Source organism: Mercenaria mercenaria, chromosome 1, assembly GCF_021730395.1.
Source record: "Mercenaria mercenaria strain notata chromosome 1, MADL_Memer_1, whole genome shotgun sequence".
Lineage (NCBI taxonomy): Eukaryota > Metazoa > Mollusca > Bivalvia > Venerida > Veneridae > Mercenaria > Mercenaria mercenaria.
This window is the reverse complement of record NC_069361.1, coordinates 118,562,784-118,582,125: the sequence shown is the minus strand read 5'-3', so window position 1 is coordinate 118,582,125 and position 19,342 is coordinate 118,562,784. Positions and strand designations below refer to the sequence as shown.

The following is a 19,342-nucleotide window of genomic DNA, read 5'->3' as shown; positions in this document are numbered from 1 at the left end:
ACATGGTAAGTGACGTCTGACGTCACGCATAATTTGGCGTCAACATAACGTCAATGTAATTTCGCGCTATTTCCGACATTCTGGGGCCCGCGAAAAGTGAAAGTACTAAAAGTTCCATTTCTTAAATATATTAAAACAATTATAAAACACTTATCAATATATAACGTTCGTTTCCTGAATTTTTGGTCATTGTCTCTAAATCACATATTTCACGAAATTGAAGAACACTCTAAAATTAAAGCACTGTTCATTTTTCATCGATCTCGTATTTTCTACTTATTTAAAGTCTCTCGTTTTCATTGATCTCCAAAGGGTAAAGTCTTACGATTGGTCTGGTAGTATGCCCACTTCCGGTACGGATTTTTGCTGCCCTGATCAGTCCGTCTCGTCCGGGTACAAGTTCCTCCACCACAGCCAGTTTCCATAGCAACCGAGAACTGTCATCGTGCACCTGCACGACATCACCAATACGTATCGTCTGCTCGTTGCGACCACTTTGTGTATGACGTTCACGTAGTGATGTGAGGTAATCTGACTTCTATCTCGCCCACCAACGATTAATCAGCTCACGCTGGACTCGAACTCGTTTTGTTATTATTTGTTGATTGCTGATTATGGTGCTAGGATCTGTCGCATCTGGTATCGCTGTAATTCTCCGTCCAGTTAATAAGTGTGATGGGGTAATCGGCTCTGGATCTGTGTTTTCTGATGTGACGTATGTGAGAGGTCTGTCGTTGAGGATAGCTTCTACCTCAGTAAGTGTCGTCTGTAACGCCTCAAAGGTAACGAATGCTCGACCTAACACTTTCTTTAGGGATGTCTTTACGAGCCCAACCTACCATTCTCTCCCACCATCCTCCAAACCATGGTGCTCGAGTTGGAATGAATTTCCACTCGGTTCCGGATCTGTTTATATGATTTCTCAAGGTTTGGGACTGGAACATGGTCTTCAATGTGTTAGATGCTGCGTGGAATGTTGCAGCGTTGTCTGATATGATCATTCTAGGTAGTGAACGTCTGCTGACAAAGCGTCTAAAGGCTTGTATAAATGAATTTTCGGTGAGGTCATGCACAAGTTCAAGGTGAATAGCTCTGGTAGCTGCACCGGTAAACAATCATACGTAAGCCTTCGATTCTAATCCGGTTTCTGACTTCACAAACAGCGCACCACTGTAGTCGACCCCTGTGATAGTAAATGGTGGCGAACTTTCTACTCTGTAAGCTGGTAACGGTGGTGGGTCTGGAGCACTGTAAGGTGGTGAGTTGATCTTCCGACATGTTATACATCTCCGTAGTAGAGATTTGACACATTGTCGTATCGTCGGTATCCAGTAACGTTGTCGTAAGTGGCATATAGTTGCACTGATACCCGAATGCAGCTGTTTCTGGTGTGCATCAAGTACGATAAGTCGCGTAAGTGGGTGTTTCGCTGGTAATAAGATAGGAAATCGGGTGTATTCATCAAGGGGTGCATTGTGTATACGACCTCCACATCTGATGTAGCCTAATCTCCGGACGTAGGCCGTAACTCGAAGTAGCTTCTGAAGATTGTTGAATCGGCTTACGTCAATCGTATCTGGAATCTGGGGTGTTCGTTGTCGCAAAATACGGGTTTGCTGGTCATCTTCGGGTTGTATTGTAGATAGCACAGTGGTGTCTCGAACTTTACATTTTGGCCAGTTTATCTCATCGGTTAACCAAGGCGGACCTGTAAACCATAGTTTGTTGTCTTGGTATTGGCTTGCCGATATTCCACGGGTAAGTAGATCTGCGGGATTGTTCTGTGTGGGACAATATCGCCAACTTCCGGTTCCGGTCTGATTTTTTATTTCTTCAACTCGTCTCCGTATAAATCGGTTGGGTTTTTCCGGGTTACTCAACCAGTGTAAAACAATCTGGCTATCTGACCAGTAATATATCTTGTCTATTCCTAGTGCTTTTCGTAGATGTTGGGAAAGTCGAGCTCCTATGACAGCAGCCATAAGTTCAAGTTTTGGTAGGATGAGGGGTTTCAATGGTGCGACTCTGTTCTTAGCCATTACTAATGATGAGTGATTTCTTCTGCAAATATAAGCTGTTGCACCGTAAGACTGAGTGCTTGCGTCGACGAATATATGAAGTTTTGTGTCGTCTGCTGCATCTTGATTGTCGTCTGTTTCGGCAAAGTAATATCTCTGGAATTGGGTTTTCATTGCTGTGTTCAAGTCTGTTGCTATCTGTAACCACCTCTGTTGGTAGGATCTTGGTAGCATTGTGTCCCAATCGAACTTGTCTTTCCAAATATCTTGAAGTAGTATCTTGACTTTCACTGTGATTGGGGTTAGAAAACCAAGTGGATCGTAAATCTGCAGTATGTATCTCATGGTCGTAATTGCGGTTGTCTCTATTGGTCTTTCTGGGTATGTCATGATATCTGTCTCTGATTCCCAGCGCAATCCTAATAGTTTGGTAACTTCGTCTTTGTCTAGAATGTTAAGTTGTCTCGCTGTATCTCTCAGTTTATGACTGTTAGAATTCCGTGACCTAAGTGTGAATCCTGCTTCTGACATGAGATCACGTGATTGATGGAAGTAACTGATGACATCTATTTCTTTGTCAAGGCTGGATAAGAAGTTGTCTACATATAAGTCACTCTGTAGTCTATTACTGACCTATGTATTTTCGTTTCTCTGTAGATGTTTCAAGAGCGTTGCGTTCAAAATGAATGGAGAACATACCGCGCCAAAAAGTACAGATTTAAACCGATATGTCTTTAGTGCACTCTCTGGATTGGTTGGGTCTGAAAGCCAAAGAAATCTCGTCATGTCTCGGTCATTTTCGTGTAATCCAATGTGAAGAAAAGCCTTCTCTATGTCGGTGACTACGGCATACTGTTTGAGTCTGAATCTGACTAGTATGGTTGTAAGATCGTTGAGCTCTGGGGGTGTCGACTGCAAACAATCGTTCAAACTCGGATGATTTCGTGACATGCGACAACTACACTCGTAGACAATGCGTACAGGTGTTGTAGATGATTCTTTCTTCACAGCGTGATGTGGAATGTAGTGGACACTGTTGTGGGGTTGGTCTGTATCTGGAACTTCATCTATGAAACCTCTGCTTTCTTGATCCCTGATAATATCTCCATAATGTTTCAATGTCACAGGGTCTTGACATAATCTACTGACCAATGTCTCAGTTCGGCGTTTCACGATGCCGTAGTTAGTGGGAAGGGCGGGGTGGTCTAATTTCCAGGGTAATTTCGCTACATACTTGTCACCAGTAAACGTAACTGACGTGTCTTGATACTCTGTCATGTAACTCCTCTCTAGTATTTCATCTTCGCTCTGTTGAATACCAAGGCTCTCAAGTTTCCAAAATTTTTCTAGGTCAATATCTTTGGGTGACTGCGTAATAACATTCAATGTTAAACTAGTCGTGGCTCTGCTAGATGACGCATGAAAAGGGACGGGACCGGACAGAAGATAGCCAATCTTGGAAGCGACTGCTGTAGGTCCTGGACCTCGGATCATTTTGTCTTCAACGATTCTCCAATAGTAATCTGCACCAATGAGACGTTGAACCTCGAACGTTGTGTCTTCTGTCAGCGGATGCGCTAATTTGAGACCTTTCAAGTGCTGTAAGTGAGAAACATTTTTCTTGTATTTCTGAAACGGTACTGCTATAGTTGGTACTATCAGCACATTAATCGGTATTTTCTCTTTGGTGGACGTAATCAAAAACACTGTGGCAGTGTCTAGGTGGCGCACTTTATTCTTCGAATTTCCAAAACTCGCCAAATGCAAAGTGTCAGTTCCCGTGGATGTAAGTCTAAGTTTGTCTGCATGCTCTCTCGTGATAAATGATCTTTGAGAACCCTCATCGAAAAGAATGTTAGTATCTGCTGAAATGATACCGCATGTTACGGGAGATATCGATGTCTTAAGCAGCACGTACTGCGTTTGTTGCTCACATGTCGTCTGCTCAAACGTGATATGATCGTAAGTATGCAACGCTGCAGTCTGATGTTGTAGCTGGTTGTCACTGACTGCAGATGCTGAAGACGTCTGTATTGGCGGTTGAACTTGAGATGAGTTCTGACATATACTGGTATGGTGTCTTTTCTGACAGTTTCTGCATCTTTTCTGAGACTTACAGTTAGATACTTGGTGTGTTTCCAAACAGTTAAAACATAGACGTTTGTTTTTCACCACTGTGATTCTGGATTCGTAGTCCCTCATAACGTTACAATCATTAGCAAAGTGCGTATTGCTTGAACAAAATACACATACCTTAGCGTTTGTAAAACGTTGTTGTTGTTGTTGTGTACGTTGATGTGGATGCACGTGTTTCTTATCCCTGTCCTGTCGTGCACGTGGTCTAAAGCCTGAACCAGTTAACAATGACATCGTGGCTGGTGTTTCATGCAAGTACACGTTACTGTTGACCTGACCTGCTCTAATACGTTGATTTCTTCGTAGATAGCGCGGCGCATCTCATGTAATTCTAGATTTCTGCCTTTATGTTCACGTGCCAAGTTCTTACGTATTTCTGCCGGAAGTTTGTCAAATATCACAGGCACTAAGAACGTCCCAAATGAATCCTCATGCTGATCAAGTGACTCAAGTCCCCGGATGTATGTTTCTAGCTTATCATAATAACCTCTCAGGCTTGAAAGTGTGTTGCTAGGCGACGGAAGATGTAGAAGAGACTGTATGTAAGCATGCACTATCTTATGTTTCTGTCCGTATTGTTCATGTAATAATTCAACTGCATTACTGTAGTTAGCGTTCGTTAGGGCAAATCCATCTATTTTCCGAGCTGCTTCATCCTCCAGTTGTGAACGTAAATAATTAAATTTTTGCACATCTGTTAAATTCTGGTTTGAATGCACTGCTGAACTGAATGAATCCCAAAAAACTTGCCATTCTAAGATGTTTCCGTTGAAGGTAGGTAATGAGAATTTTGGAAGGCGGGAATATTAGGTCGAACTCGCACTATTTCTATCCTGTACAATTATCGTCTGCTGTTCACCAGGTGTTGATGAATTCTTTCTCTGACTTTGATTTTGTTACGACTTTTCACGACTTTCACTGAATTCTTGGAATTCACGAAGTTTGATCTGTATCGCTAATGAATATTCTTCACTGTTAATGATTTCTTCTTCAATCTCGCCGATTTCTGTCTGTTCAAGTATTTTCTCATTCAGTGATACAAGATTCTCATATTTGCCAGTCACAGATTCTAATATAGCACGAAATTCCGACATCGACGAACTATCTTTTGCATTTTCGATTTTCTGGAGTTGAATTTCTATAACTTTGCGTTGTCCCTCTCGGATCGATCGTAATTTGTCTATCTTCATTGTTGCTTTGGTCACGGCACCAAAATGTGGGGGGTTGCGGGTAAACTCTGTATTTAATGAAACAAACTCACGTCTGATTCATACAAATGTATTCTGTGAACTATATCCGTTACAAAACAATACATGGTAAGTGACGTCTGACGTCACGCATAAGTTGGCGTCAACATAACGTCAATGTAATTTCGCGCTATTTCCGACAGTATGCATCCATAGAGTGGACTTCGTTTTCTTATATTGAATCTAAAATAAAACAATGTCTGTTCTTAGAGAATGATAAATCGATATGGTTCGAAGACGTATATTTCAGTATGTTAGAGTTTGGACACACCTAAATAGCGTTTGTATAAAACATGAGTTCATGAGGACTCTATGATGAGCAGTTTTTAAATCCTACCAGGACTGAACTGTTTTGATATCTGTCTTCTGGCTTGTTTCGTCGGGCCCTTAAGGGTGTTTCTCTTGTTGCTCTGTCTTCTGAAAAGGCATTGAGTACAAACGGATTTGGTTCTAAAGGTTTGCTTTTTATATATTTATACACGAGCATTTTGTGTTTTACATGCCATGCCTTTTTGTTTCCATTACGTGTGTTAGAGATTCACCTGGAGGGGATAACTTTTATTTACACTGTCCCGTGTCTTTGGAACATGGTGGGGGTAAGAGTGAGGTTGGGTGCGCACCATAAACCGGTTTAAGCTCCCCAGCGGTGTTTTTGCCACTGACCGTTCCAAGGCGGTGCCCCACTGTGTTCCTTTGTTTGTTCTTTTTGTCCTAATGTGTTGGCTTTGTGTGTGTGCGCATGTATGTGTGTGTGTTTGTGGTGTACGCGTCTGCGTGCTGTGGGTTTCGTTTTGGGGAGGCTGCGTTTTTGGTACGTGGCATTCCCTGTTTGATATTTGACTTTGTTTTTCATACATAAAAACTACTGAAGCAAAGACTGGGTGAGTTAGGAGAATACAGAGTATTGTAACACGAGTTTCTCTTTATATATATATATATATATATATATATATATATATATATATATATATATATATATATATATATATATATATATATAACGCATTTAAAATATGTAAGTACTAGATGTTTATGTGAAAATCAGTGTGTTTTTTCAGGAACGCGCATATTAGCTTTTATTCTGTACAACATATGTCGAATCAATATATTATTATAAGAACGAACCTTTTTTGAGTGAAGATGTAAATTAAACAGCTTACGCCTGATTCTATATAGTGTGTTTCATTGACACAGCATTTTACTTATCTAACTGCTTTACAGCTAAAAGCAGTCCTGTGTCATACAAATTAAAGTGTTCTGGTGCCATGTAGTTTTGACAATTTACATTTGCGAAAAGGACTCCAGTGCTTATGAAAATACAGGTACCTTATAAGTTAGGCTTTTCCTCCTTTTATGGAGCATTTGTCTGAATGGTCATTTAGGACTGTGCGCGGAACTGTTTCTTAACTCTTTTACACTGTATAAACAAATATTTGTCATGGTTTACATAATACGCCAAGATCTAGGTAATCTAATTTAGTTACAATACGTTGTGTCGCCCTTCAATGCATTAAATGCATATCATACTACACAAATAAACGTATGAAACGTTCCGTGGGACATGGCGTGAGTTTTAATAAATCATATTACCTTCTTTATAAAGATGTTTTCACCGGGGTAAATCATACTGAGTTTGTTCCGAGCCGTGAGGCTCCTGTGCCCTGCGCTTCGAGGTTCTAGGCAGGGTAAACTGCTCGTAAGGTATCCTTTACGGATAGACGTCGTGTGACATGGAAGCAAAATTTAACATCTTCACTGAAATGTTGTCACATCCGGTTGTCTTCTTTATACCCATATTTTTTATATGTTTCTTTGTTGAGACAGTTTCAAAAATTAACTTTTAAATGCTTCTGGTTGCTTCTTTTTTATATCTTATCTTTATATCTATCTTATATATACTAACATGACTATCACCAAAAGAGGCATTAATATCATAAGTATTTTTGGAACATAGATATAATATATATGAAAATTATTAAAAACATTGCTCCGCAATCTCCGCTTCATCGGTGAAAGGTTGTTTTTTTTTTTTTTTTGTTTTTTTTTTCACAGAGTACAATATTGTTTTGCCAAGTGGTACAGTTATTAGTAAAACAATATTAAATTATCTTCCAAAATTCGATTTGCTTACAATCACCATAGCATCCGTCTGAAAAAAGTTTTAATGGAATTTGTCATGGCATGCACAGTGTAACATCCGGAAAAACGTACCAAAAGTCAAAATCTAGATTTTGGATGTTTCCGGTATTTGGAAATATTGAGTGATTTAGAGAAGTATAACTGCATACCTTTTTTAATCTTTTTTATGATCAGGAGCAAGTTCTCGCGAAAAAAAAATCAATTTTTTCTCGTAGGGACAAGGCGATTTCGCAACGTTTCAACGTTTTTTCTGTTTTTTCAGAGATTTTGTTGAAGGCCACGATTTTAAAAGGTGAATTCCTTTGTACTGAGTTGCGTACAACTTTGAAGCTGCGACAGTCTGTAAAACTGCTAGTCCAATAACAAATTCACATCGTTGTCCGAAGTCAAATCTTCGAGCAAACTAAATTATTTGAGCTGCATTTATGCTTTTTATGATACCGTAATCAGAATTAAATGTACAAGAAAGTTTTGATATAAATTTCAAACATTTTCCATTAGTCATTTCTATTATAAAAGATTATTACCAAATTAACTCGTTCGTCGGCTGTCATTTGTTAATTTGTATAAACATCAAACATTTTTCATCAGTCATTTCTATTATAAAAGATTATTACCAAATTAACTCGTTCGTCGGCTGCCATTTGTTCCTTTGAACGACAGGTTGTGAATTTAATTCCTTATTCCTAGAAACTAGATTTTGTTGTCTCAGGAGAGTTATCTTGAAGATCCTTTTAAAGCACAGACATAATAAAAGAAGCAAATAAGTAATAGCAGCCTCGCTTAAATCGAGTTTATTCATCAGAGGTTAAGATATTAGCAAAAATATCTCATACAACCTTACGCAATGCTGTTTTACATGATACACATATTTTTTCCCATTCTTCTCTTATATCAAATTTCAGCATGTAGGTTTATGCCGTTTCTATACTCTGCTGCGTAGCTCTATCGCGTTTAGCAAGATAGCAAACGAAAGCTACAAAGATATTGAAGTATGTCCAATTTTTGCTGATATTACTTTTGAAATAGATACACGTCATCGATGGTTGAGGGAACGGTTCAGAGTATGCATATTAAAGGTGAGATTTTATGCGATATCATATTTATTGCACAAACTACCATGATTGCCTGAACCCTTTGCAATTTTTCATAAAGCATCATAATATTGATATGTATCATTTGGTATGATCAAGATTTAATAATTCTGCCCCGCCTCCTCACACCCTTCACCTCCACACGCCCCCCCCCCCCCCCCCCCACCCCCATTCTAAAAAGTAAAATCATATGGGATTACTTCAATAAACCCTTGTTTATATACTTACATAAACCTTTGTTTATATATCTGTCTGTGGTCTTTACGTCCTATGTAATATTAATTTACATCCCACAATACAAGGAACGTTTACAATTTAGCTTTGCACAATGAACATGACCGTACATTGACAGGATGTTGAAGCACCAGTGCTATATGCTATATACAAACATCTAGATTACTTTTACAGCACAAAAATATTATAGTATTTGGACAGGGACAGGGATAGTTATTTCTCCATATTTTATGTAAGACCTAAAAGCAGATCAAGCAAATACACCAGTATCCAGGTGATTTAGGGAAAGTCACAATATACAAAACAGTTTGTCAGATTTGACATATTAGGACACATTTTAATACAAAATACTTCATAGCCATTTTCATAAAAAATATTTGAACAAGATACGTAACAATTTAGACGTTTGACCTTGAATTGAACGTTGACCTTTCTTACAATTATAGATGACAATATCTTAAAATATATTTTTCTTTTGCAGTTCTACCTAAAATATTTGACAGTCAGTGAAAAAAAAAAAAAAAAAAAAGAGCATGATTTACTACATTTTAATCATCTCCGTTACAATTCACGTAAATTTCGGCCAACGATAACACCATCTTGGGTTTTCCTGAATAACTTACAGGTGACATTTCAACGTTTCAGTCTTCTTTGTGTTACCTTCAGCAACAATAATATAAAGCAGGTACTAACTGGTTGTGATAAAAGTATTAATATTAGTATTCCAAATACTACCAAAATAAGCATTTCGAGATTTTGCTTTGACTTTCACCATGACTAAAATACCCTGACAGTTAAACTATTGAGAAACGTAAGGACAGTATAGTATGCCTGTTGGTATGATGTCGGTCATCTTGGACGCCTTCTTGGATTTTCCTTTTAAAGAATACTTGTTGAAATTGTGCTATTAATATGATATATAATACTTGTTAGAGTTCCTTTAAATGACAACAGATAACATATTTGTCCTATTGCATGAAAAGGCAGATAATTATTTGTACCCAAAGTACGCAAAAATTTCAATGTTCCATGCCTTTGGCTTTGAACTTGAAAAAAAGAACACATTTTTTCTTCCGTTGTAGAATCTTTTCTAACCATTATTTGAAATATATCAAATTTAAAATGTTTGTTTTATTTAGAAGGAAACAATGGTCAGAGTTGTGCCTAATCATATCTAAAATTTAATTAATTATAATCAATGAACAAATTTGAAATAATTGAAAGTATTTATTAATTAAGACTTAATAGATTCGATCAACCAATCAATTAAATTAAATCATTCTTAATCTGAATTATTGTGCCTAACTGATAAAAAATCTATTTATTCAAAAACGAATAAATCAGTTTATGTACTCGGGGTCCTCTATCTTTCACACTTGCGAAATAAAATTTAGTACACTTAACCTACCACACAGTTATAATTTAGTACTCTAAACCTTTAGCTTTGTAAGTTTTCTCACGCGTACCTTTTATCATTACACCGTCTATAATGCGATTACACAAGAAAACGTCAATTTTCTGTGTAAGAAGCTCATTACGTAGAAATTCTTCAACATACAAACGTAAATTGATGTTATTTATTATATATATTAGTTTTCTTTCATTGTCGTTCAACGGATTATATATAAACATTGATATAAAAGGATATTTTTACGCCGAAGTGGACAATCGTGTTACGTCACAATAACTTTCTTTGTTCTGGCTATATCGTGTTGGATTAATGATGGACATACTTGTTTTGGGGGATTCCCACGTTCGTCGTTTTGGACAATATTTATCTGGTCAGAACTCAAACAATTTGAACGTTCGTGAATGACTTAACGTTAGATTTCATGGCATAAGTTCTGGCAAAATCTGTCAGAATCCTGTTGTTCAGCAGTTTGACCAACTACTCCGTGCTGAAAGACCCCGTTGTGTCTTGTTATGGATTCGGGGCAATGATCTGGATTCCCTCGAACAGGATTTCACGGTAGAAGCTGTTGCTGCCAGAATTTTGGCATTGGCAAGCCAATGGTCATTGCGCTATTCTTTGGACAATGTGTACATTCTCCAGCAAATGCCTCGTCGGCGAACACGTTCAATCAGCAACCAGCTGTTCAACGATAGGGTCAAAGACTTTAATCGTATAATATAATCAAAGCGGAATGTTCAGTTTACCAGAATATACACTACTGGCATTTACGTCATCTGACAGATGTTTCACGTGGTATTTATATTGACGGGGTGCATTTGAACCAAAATGGTATGAGACGTCTGTTTTTCAACGTCAGAGGTGCGGTCGTACAGGCTGTTCGAAATCATTGACTTTTCCATGGTGCAAATGCTGGTTCCGGATGAGAGATTACCAATAACCGTGTTTTACTTGACATTCTTTTACAAAGTTCTATCAGTTGGTTATTTCTGGATGGGCAAGAACTTTCATAAGTTATTTGTATTTCAACCGGTGTAATGTAACAAGACTGTATAAACTTTTAGCATTGTTTAGTGTCAATTGACAGATTTTGCAAAGTCTTTATTTTTTGGCTTACACTATTTGTTTTATTGTCTATTTTGTTATTCATGTCGATTAAGGTGATTGGTCTTTTAGGTCTACTCAATTTTGTATAGGTATCGATGCCTGCAATATGGATATCACGTCCAATTTTACAATTTTTCAACCTTTTGAATTACATATTTGTAAACGTCGGCTTCATTACAACAGGTAGATTTATTAAGGTTCAGGTATGTGTACAGTACCTGTATTACGTGTACAATAATTATTAGCTATCTTTATACATTCAGTAATTCACAATACAAACTACCTTTAATTGATTTAATAAGGAAATTATGCACAGACATGTAACAAATTAAGACAAAATTAATGTTACATAAAACAGTCTTCCTTTTAATATGAAAGTGTTAATGCATAAGCATGTTACATATTAAGTCATTTGAGTTATCAATATACACAGGTTTGAACAAATACAATTCAATTACATGACGTTTTTTCACGTCAGGATTCAGGTTAGGTGAAACCTGTAGTCATATACAATTACATTTAAAGAATTACGCTTATTTTGGGTATGGCATTTTTACGCTACTTTTGGTATGGCATTTTTACGCTAATTTCGGGTATGGCATTGGTGCATGTTTATCAATGTCCAGCTATTTCGTTATTATGTTTGCGCCTTGGTTGTGGCCCGAGCTCTATCTTTTTCCTAAGGAGCCGGGCCGGAAACTATGCATTAAAACAACATCAAAAGATGTATCCGCTTAAATCAAGATTTCATGCATAAAATACCTCTCATATTTTTCTGTATTTCATAACTTAAATTTCCATGTAAATTTCATTAAATTCTGTTCAGTAATAAGAAAGTTGATATTAAATAAACTTCAGTAATTCGTGTTTCTATCCCCAAAACCACTATAATGGGCCTCAAATTGTCAATTTAAATCCGCGCCAAAGTAGTTAGATTCCCCGGCTATATTGTGAATCCCGTGGAAACACAAATAGTCGGAGTCCACGGCTTAGCCGTGAATCCCATGAAATTTAGTATTTGGCGGGACAATACCCTTTAAATAGACTGGACTAGATATGCCTTAGGCACACCACCTTCCGACATTATAGACGAATCTATGTCTGATTAATTTTTTTCCTAGAAATTTATGCTCGATCGAGCTTCTTCCGCCAGACGATTTTACCTGGTGATGTCATAACCCGGAAGTACAATGCCCGAGGTTCACTTGTCTTCACTCGCCTGGATGTGATATTCCCAGCGCAGAGCTTTCGTCCCATGGTTGTGCCGTAAACCGCAAAGACGATGATTTTTGTTACCTCTGAAGTCAGCTCAGGGATGCAATCACCTACCACCATAGGGAGCCATTACGGAATCAACGTTTTCACGGTTTAAAGGGACAGGATTAGAAGATATGTTGTCATATATTGTTTGTGCTACTTAAAGTTCACAATTAAATTAACTTGTCACGTCAGATTAGAATGGAACTATAAGAACTTTTGTATCTAGATATACTGAACTTTCTTTTTTTTTCTTTCTTATAATAGTTTTTTTTCTTTTTATATCATCTATTCATTGTTAATAATCATCTTTTGTAAATAAATTGATAAATATTGTAAAGGGTGTTGATTTGTTCTGATGGTTACTTTCGCCGGTACGGCCTTCCCTGTCACACCTTGGTCCTGCAGTACTGTTTTGTAAAGGGGCATTGGTCCCCATGTTAAACCTATTTCACTGATAAGTGTGGCCTCGGTCCACATTTACACTTACACTTTGTCTGATGTGGCCTTGGTCCACATTTTATGGATTATAAATCACTAAGTGTGTTAAATTTCCGCTAACAAAAAATACTTGTCTAATAGCCTAATGTGTGGCCTTGGTCCACTTTTTATGCACTATCAATCAATGTTAATTTTACATGGACTAGTGTGGCCTTGGTCCACAATTAATTGATTTTCAGGCTGTTACAAGCACTTATTTTCATAAAGACTTTGACTGATGTGGCCTTGGATCACAATTTCTGATGGCCTGTTGTGGCCTTGGTCCACATTTCATGTTATTTAAACCACTACTTGTATCTTTTATGGTTGAAACTTTCCGTATAGTCTAAGATATGGCTTCGCCCACTTTAAATGACTTGTCAGTTAGTGTAAAATTCTAAATGTAAATCTGACTAGTAGGGCCTTTGAAAACATTAATGAATTTTCAGGTGTTACTTAGTTACATTTAGACTTTGACTGATGTGGCCTTGGTTCACAATTACTGTTTTACCCATTAACTAAATTTTTCATTTGTTACTTTGACTAAGGCAGCTTTGATCTATATATTAAGATAGATAGATAGATTGATAGATAGATGTACATGTATATGTTTTTAACTCTGATGCCATAGCTTCAGTCTCCAATTATAGCCTTACATTTCGGTCATGTTAACGTCAGTTGTTAACATAAAGAGACTTTAACGTGACATTAATACATACAACAATATTTCATTAATTTTAGTCTCAACACATATGAATTATTTCATACATTATCAGCCAGTAAATGTTTACCCATCATGTATATACAACGCACAGGTTTTTATCGCTACATATCTACAGGACCAATTTTTAAGTTTTACGCGCTTGGTCAAGGCCAATTCTTTACCATCTTTCTGTGACTTTCAGGATGAGTAAAAGGAAACGAACTCCCAATGGGTCGCCATCTATTGAAGAACTTACAGAGCGTCTTGTGCCACAGGTTACAACCGCAGTTATGAAGTCACTGCATGATCTGGGGGTACTTCCTCGACAACAACCCGTCCCTGTTGCTGCTAGTTCACAGACATCATCTACGCTTGATCATACAACCGGTGTGTCGGTACCTCATCCCGCCATCACATCCACTTCAACCACTGGTAGCTTTGAAGCTTCTAATGGACCAGGTCCAAGCACTTTCGTAGATGTACATGTGACTGCACCACCGGAGCCTGCAGACCAATCCATACAAAATATTCAGGGCAGCTGCATTATCCCAGCTTCATCTTCCTCACAGTCTGATGCCAGTGCCACACACACACAAGAATTACAGCTAGATCAATCTACACGGCAAATAACCATTGGGGCATTTTCTTCGTTGGATGCAACAGGTTCGAACACTAATCTTCCATCATTTAACTCATTAAGGACGCAGATCGCATTTATGCGTTCATTTTATCTCTTATCGAGTACAGCATGTCGTATTTATCCGTCAAAAGATATCAGGCGTGTATGCCGAGGATCGCATAAATGCGATATCTGCCTGATAGTACTGCATGCCGCTTGACGTGATTTTACGCTAGTAAGAGTACTAACGATTGGACTGCTGTCAAAGTCAACTAATTAAATATTTTACACTAAAGATTTATAAAACCCGGAAGCGATCGAAACTATCAAAATATTTATTATTTAAGCATGTATTTTCAATATACTCATCACTAAATATCGCAACTACAAAGTTATTTCTAGGTATTGCCTGTTTGATTTTCTCATTCTAATATACTGCAGAGTCTTTCTTTTTCATTCAGTATTTCTAACTTTATTAAATAAAGCATAATTCTGTTCTTTTATAATGTCATTTGCTTTGAAGTCCAGCGGTAAATGATATTTGAATAAATATAAAATGATCAAATAATGGCTGTTTTTCTATGTCAAATTTTTCTTGAATATTGCAGTTTTCCATATTCGTGTTACTTCAGTAGGCCTGTGAAACAATTTTGCAAATTAAAATAATAGTAAATTAAATTTTTTTCAATAGATCATAAATTGTAGTATCAGATGTAAAAACATCAGTTTTATTCATCTGTTATAAACAGATGTTTGTCCCTAATATTAATGAAAGAATGCCTACATCTTATCGATAATTGATTATCAGTGAAAATCCACAGGCATACAAAGCAGATAAATTGATAAGTGGCCCAGGAATGTATCGAAAATTGATGCCAGTAATTAAGCGGCGATATGGCTGCAGGTGTTAATGAGTTAATAACCCTGGCATAGCTTTATCTGTGGGAGTCGATACAAAGTTGAAGGCTAAGATATGGGCCGAACAGTTCCTTACTTTTGCATCATTGATTTCCGCGAAAGAATCCGGCTCTTTAACATTCAGGCATAACCCCGATGGTTCAATTGGCCTACAGAAAGCCGAACAAGAAGACATTAAATCATTGGAAGGATGGCACAAGGCTTTCACCATATTTACTGGTATATACACGGAACGTCTGCCCCATGCTGCTCTGTCATTGATGAAATATTCCTCCACAATTCAACAACTGGCTAAACAGGCAGGTCCTTATGTAGCCCTTCAGCACGACATATCTTTCCGCAAGCTTAGGGAAACCGATCCTAACATGCATCCTTGGGACTATCCGAATGCAGAGCTTTACAACAAAGCCATGGCCGACAGCCTAAGCTTCCGTTTTCGATCTCAAAGCAACCAGTCCTTTCGTGCCAAAAGAGCACCTCTACCGTGCCTCAACTACAATAACAATGGCCAATGCTTACGCCGAGTCTGCAGGTTCTCTCACATCTGTAAGTTATACAGCACTGCGGAAAATGGTTCCGTATACGGGAGTGTACGCATTCCGTATACTCCTAATATACGGACGTATACGTAAACATTTTTCCCGTATATGGAACATTCCATATACGGGAATCCCGTATTCTTTAATTGGACATTCATGTTTTTCTCACATGGATCCGTTCATTCATACTTAACATAAATACGTTTCAACAGTTTATGTCAGTATTCAAAGTTAGGGATTGTCAAGGTCCAAAAGTATGTTTAAGGCGTAGGTTTTGATCATACTCTCAGGAAAGATACCTTTTATATGATATTCGTATATTAGACATATACGGGACCGTATACTTCCGTATATGCACATATTTTTCGCAGTGCAGGGGATCACACTCCAAGCGATACTGTCCCAAGAAGCCTCTCTCCTCCCAACAGTCTGGGTCATCACCAACCACAGAGCTTTCATCAGGATCTTCCATCCAAAAAACAACCCAAGTCCCAAGCAAATCAGTTCCAGCTACCATTACAAGACCACCAAAAACCTTAATACAGCTGTTGTTACTCCAATAAAACCCAGTATATTAGACTTTTGGCTTAACGGCTTTCATGCTGTTGAGAGAGATTTTCTTATACGTGGATTTACAAACGGTTTCCATATTTCCTTTCAAGGTAACTCCTTGGTTCCAAATGACTCCCTTACCAATCTTACATCTGCCAAACAACAGCCTGACATCCTACGACAACTGTTATTCAAAGAAGTTTTAAAAGGAAGGACTGCAGGGCCTTTCAAGGAAAAGCCTTTAAACGATCTTATTCTATCACCAATTGGTATTGTACCAAAGAAGAACCCTGGTCAGTATCGTTTCATACACCACCTTTCATTTCCTGAGGGTGATTCTGTTAATAGCCATATACCTAGGGAGGACTGCTCTGTTCAATACAATAACATTGATGATGCTGCCGCGTTGATTACGCAGTGTGGCAATGGCGCCTTCATGGCAAAGACCGATATCGAAAATGCTTTCAGACTGATACCAATAGCACCTCAATCACAACATTTACTTGGGTTTTCCTTCTGTGGTGAGTTTTATTATGATAAAACGCTTCCGATGGGTTTAAGCCACTCATGTCACCTTTTTGAACGTTTTTCAAGTGCCCTTCAATGGGTCTCTCTGAACAGGCTGAAAATACACTCATGCACTCACATTTTGGATGACTTCTTGTTTGTTGCTCCATCTTATTCAAACTGTTTACGTGATCTACAGAAATTCCTCCAGTTGGCGGATGAAATTGGCTTACCTATTAAGGAGGATAAAACTTTACTCCCTAGCACTGTTATTTCTTTTGTTGGTATTGAACTTGATTCAGTCCGCATGGAAAAACGCCTTCCAGAAGATAAAGTACACAAACTACGTTACACCCTACATAGTATCAAAGTCAGGAAGAGGGTCTCTCTTAAAGTATTGCAAAGTTTGATAGGTCTACTCAATTTTGCGTGTTCTGTTGTAACACCTGGCCGAGCATTCCTCAGGCGTCTCATTGACTTGACAGTGGGTGTGAAAAAATCACATCATAAGATTCGTTTAAATGCAGAGGCAAGAGCAGACTTAGCGGCCTGGAGTATCTTTGTGGATGGTTTTAATGGCATTTCCTTAATGTTGCCAGACCGCTGGGAAAGTTCGCAAAGTTTACAGCTGTTTACAGATGCCAGCAACATTGGATTCGGTGGCTACCTTTCAAATCGTTATTTTGCCGGTGTTTGGCCTGCGGATACTTTCTGGGATGCGATGCATATTACTGTGAAGGAATTGTTTCCCATTGTTCTGGCTCTGGAGCTTTGGTCTACTCTCTTACAAAACAAATGCATAATATTTAATTCAGATAATGAAGCAGTTGTTCATGTCATTAACAAACAATCTTCAAAGGATAAGGTGTTAATGCGTCTGGTGCGCCGTTTAGTCATGATATCATTAAAGTATAACATTCTGTTTCAAGCAAAACATGTGCCTGGCACAAACAATACTTTAGCAGACCTTCTATCTCGTCAACAGGTTCCCAGATTTTTGGAGACGTGCTCGTTTCCAGATCCAATACCGGAACACATTCCAGTGGACAAATTGTCACTTTAACACAGGTTGCAGAAACACTGTTAAAGCAAGCTCTCTCACCAAATTCACAACGTGTATATGACAGAGCTCTCTCAAGATTTCAAGACTTTCTTCAGCGGACTCCTAATGTTGCAAGAACTTTTCCGGTCTCCGTCCATACAATACTGCTCTTTATAGCTGATTGTCATACTAGGCATTTGGCTACAAGTACGACGTTAACCTACATCTGGGTAATTGCATATGTGCACAAACTGCTTGGTTCAACAGACCCAACACAGCATTTTGTTGTAAAAGAAGTGTCTGCAAGGCTATGCGAAGGAACATTCTTCACCGGATAAAAGGCTGCCTATTTCGGCCGAGTTGCTTTCTAGACTGGTTAGTTCGTTGACATTCACGAGTGGTTCGGCATTTGAACGTAAGCTTTTTAAAGCAATGTACTTGTTAGCCTTCCACGCTTTCTTACGCATAGGAGAAATTACAGGTAGTCCAGGCACCACACCTGTTATATCACTCTCTGACGTAACCTTCAACCAGGACTCAAATCACGCCTTGCTTTCAGCAGATATTTTACTCAGTAACTATAAACATAACAAAGGTCGGTCAACCACAATTAATGTTACTGCAAATGTGCCCTGTTCAAGCTTTATGGGATTATGTTCAAGTACGCGGCCGAGTGTCAGGTCCCTTCTGTGCTTTTCTGGATAACAACCCGGTTTCGCGTTCTGCAACTGCGAAACTCTCTGATCTTCTGTGGTTGCGATACAGCCAGGTTTAAAGGACACAGCTTTCGTATAGGCGCGACCTCAGCTGCCGCAGCACTGGGAATTTCCGAAACAATTATACAGCAGATGGGCCGATGGAAATCTTCGGCATTTCGTAAATATATTCGAATTCAAGCCTTACAGGTTTAGGATGGTTTCGCAGTTAAGGGCTCCTTACCATTTGTGCACCTGTAACTTAGTCGGAATAGTCAACTGAATGTCTTGGAGTTTAGGGCTTCAGACAAAATAATCTGTACACGGGTTTTTTTGGCCTTTGTACATTTAGTATCTACCACTTTTAATGTATATTTTTTCATTCTTCCTGTCTTGTGTTAATTCTATTTTGTATGCATTACTTCTTGTATATACCATTTTCTGCATTCGTAAATGTAACTCAGTTTAAACATCACTTTATGATTGCTCGGAATTTAGGGCTATATAAATAGGGTATTTAGGCCTCTTTACTGTTCTGTCTCAAATTTTGTGTGTATTATCTTTGCCTCTTTTCATTTCAATTATGCCGTCAGTGCCACATTTTGTGTCATACATTTTTGTTTAATTCACTTAACGTGTATATA

At 38.2% G+C, this 19,342-nt stretch overlaps 4 protein-coding genes across 4 annotated transcripts; 2 read left to right on the top strand and 2 right to left on the bottom strand.

Annotated features, from left to right (window-relative positions):
- Positions 1-1,115: 1,115 nt before the first annotated feature.
- On the bottom strand, positions 1,116-2,549 carry LOC123545216 (uncharacterized). The gene has a single exon (XM_045331562.2). The coding sequence runs from the start codon at positions 2,547-2,549 to the stop codon at positions 1,116-1,118; it is 1,434 nt and encodes a 477-aa protein (XP_045187497.2).
- A 102-nt stretch (positions 2,550-2,651) lies between these two features.
- Positions 2,652-4,220, bottom strand: LOC123545219 (uncharacterized). Its single transcript, XM_045331566.2, has one exon. It carries the CDS (start codon positions 4,218-4,220, stop codon positions 2,652-2,654), a length of 1,569 nt encoding a protein of 522 aa, XP_045187501.2.
- A 6,140-nt stretch (positions 4,221-10,360) lies between these two features.
- LOC128547950 (uncharacterized) lies at positions 10,361-15,076 on the top strand. Its single transcript, XM_053521908.1, has 2 exons — positions 10,361-10,430; positions 14,029-15,076. The coding sequence occupies exon 2, from the start codon at positions 14,030-14,032 to the stop codon at positions 14,663-14,665; it is 636 nt and encodes a 211-aa protein (XP_053377883.1). The 5' UTR covers positions 10,361-10,430; position 14,029; the 3' UTR covers positions 14,666-15,076.
- A 1,178-nt stretch (positions 15,077-16,254) lies between these two features.
- LOC128551714 (uncharacterized) lies at positions 16,255-18,024 on the top strand. Its single transcript, XM_053532652.1, has one exon. The coding sequence runs from the start codon at positions 16,255-16,257 to the stop codon at positions 18,022-18,024; it is 1,770 nt and encodes a 589-aa protein (XP_053388627.1).
- Positions 18,025-19,342: the final 1,318 nt, after the last annotated feature.

Coding starts and splice junctions, on each gene's coding strand:
- LOC123545216 (XM_045331562.2), bottom strand. CDS start 2,549: ATGTCAGAAGCAGGATTCACACTTAGGTCACGGAATTCTAACAGTCAT.
- LOC123545219 (XM_045331566.2), bottom strand. CDS start 4,220: ATGAGGGACTACGAATCCAGAATCACAGTGGTGAAAAACAAACGTCTA.
- LOC128547950 (XM_053521908.1), top strand. CDS start 14,030: ATGAGTAAAAGGAAACGAACTCCCAATGGGTCGCCATCTATTGAAGAA.
- LOC128551714 (XM_053532652.1), top strand. CDS start 16,255: ATGCACATATTTTTCGCAGTGCAGGGGATCACACTCCAAGCGATACTG.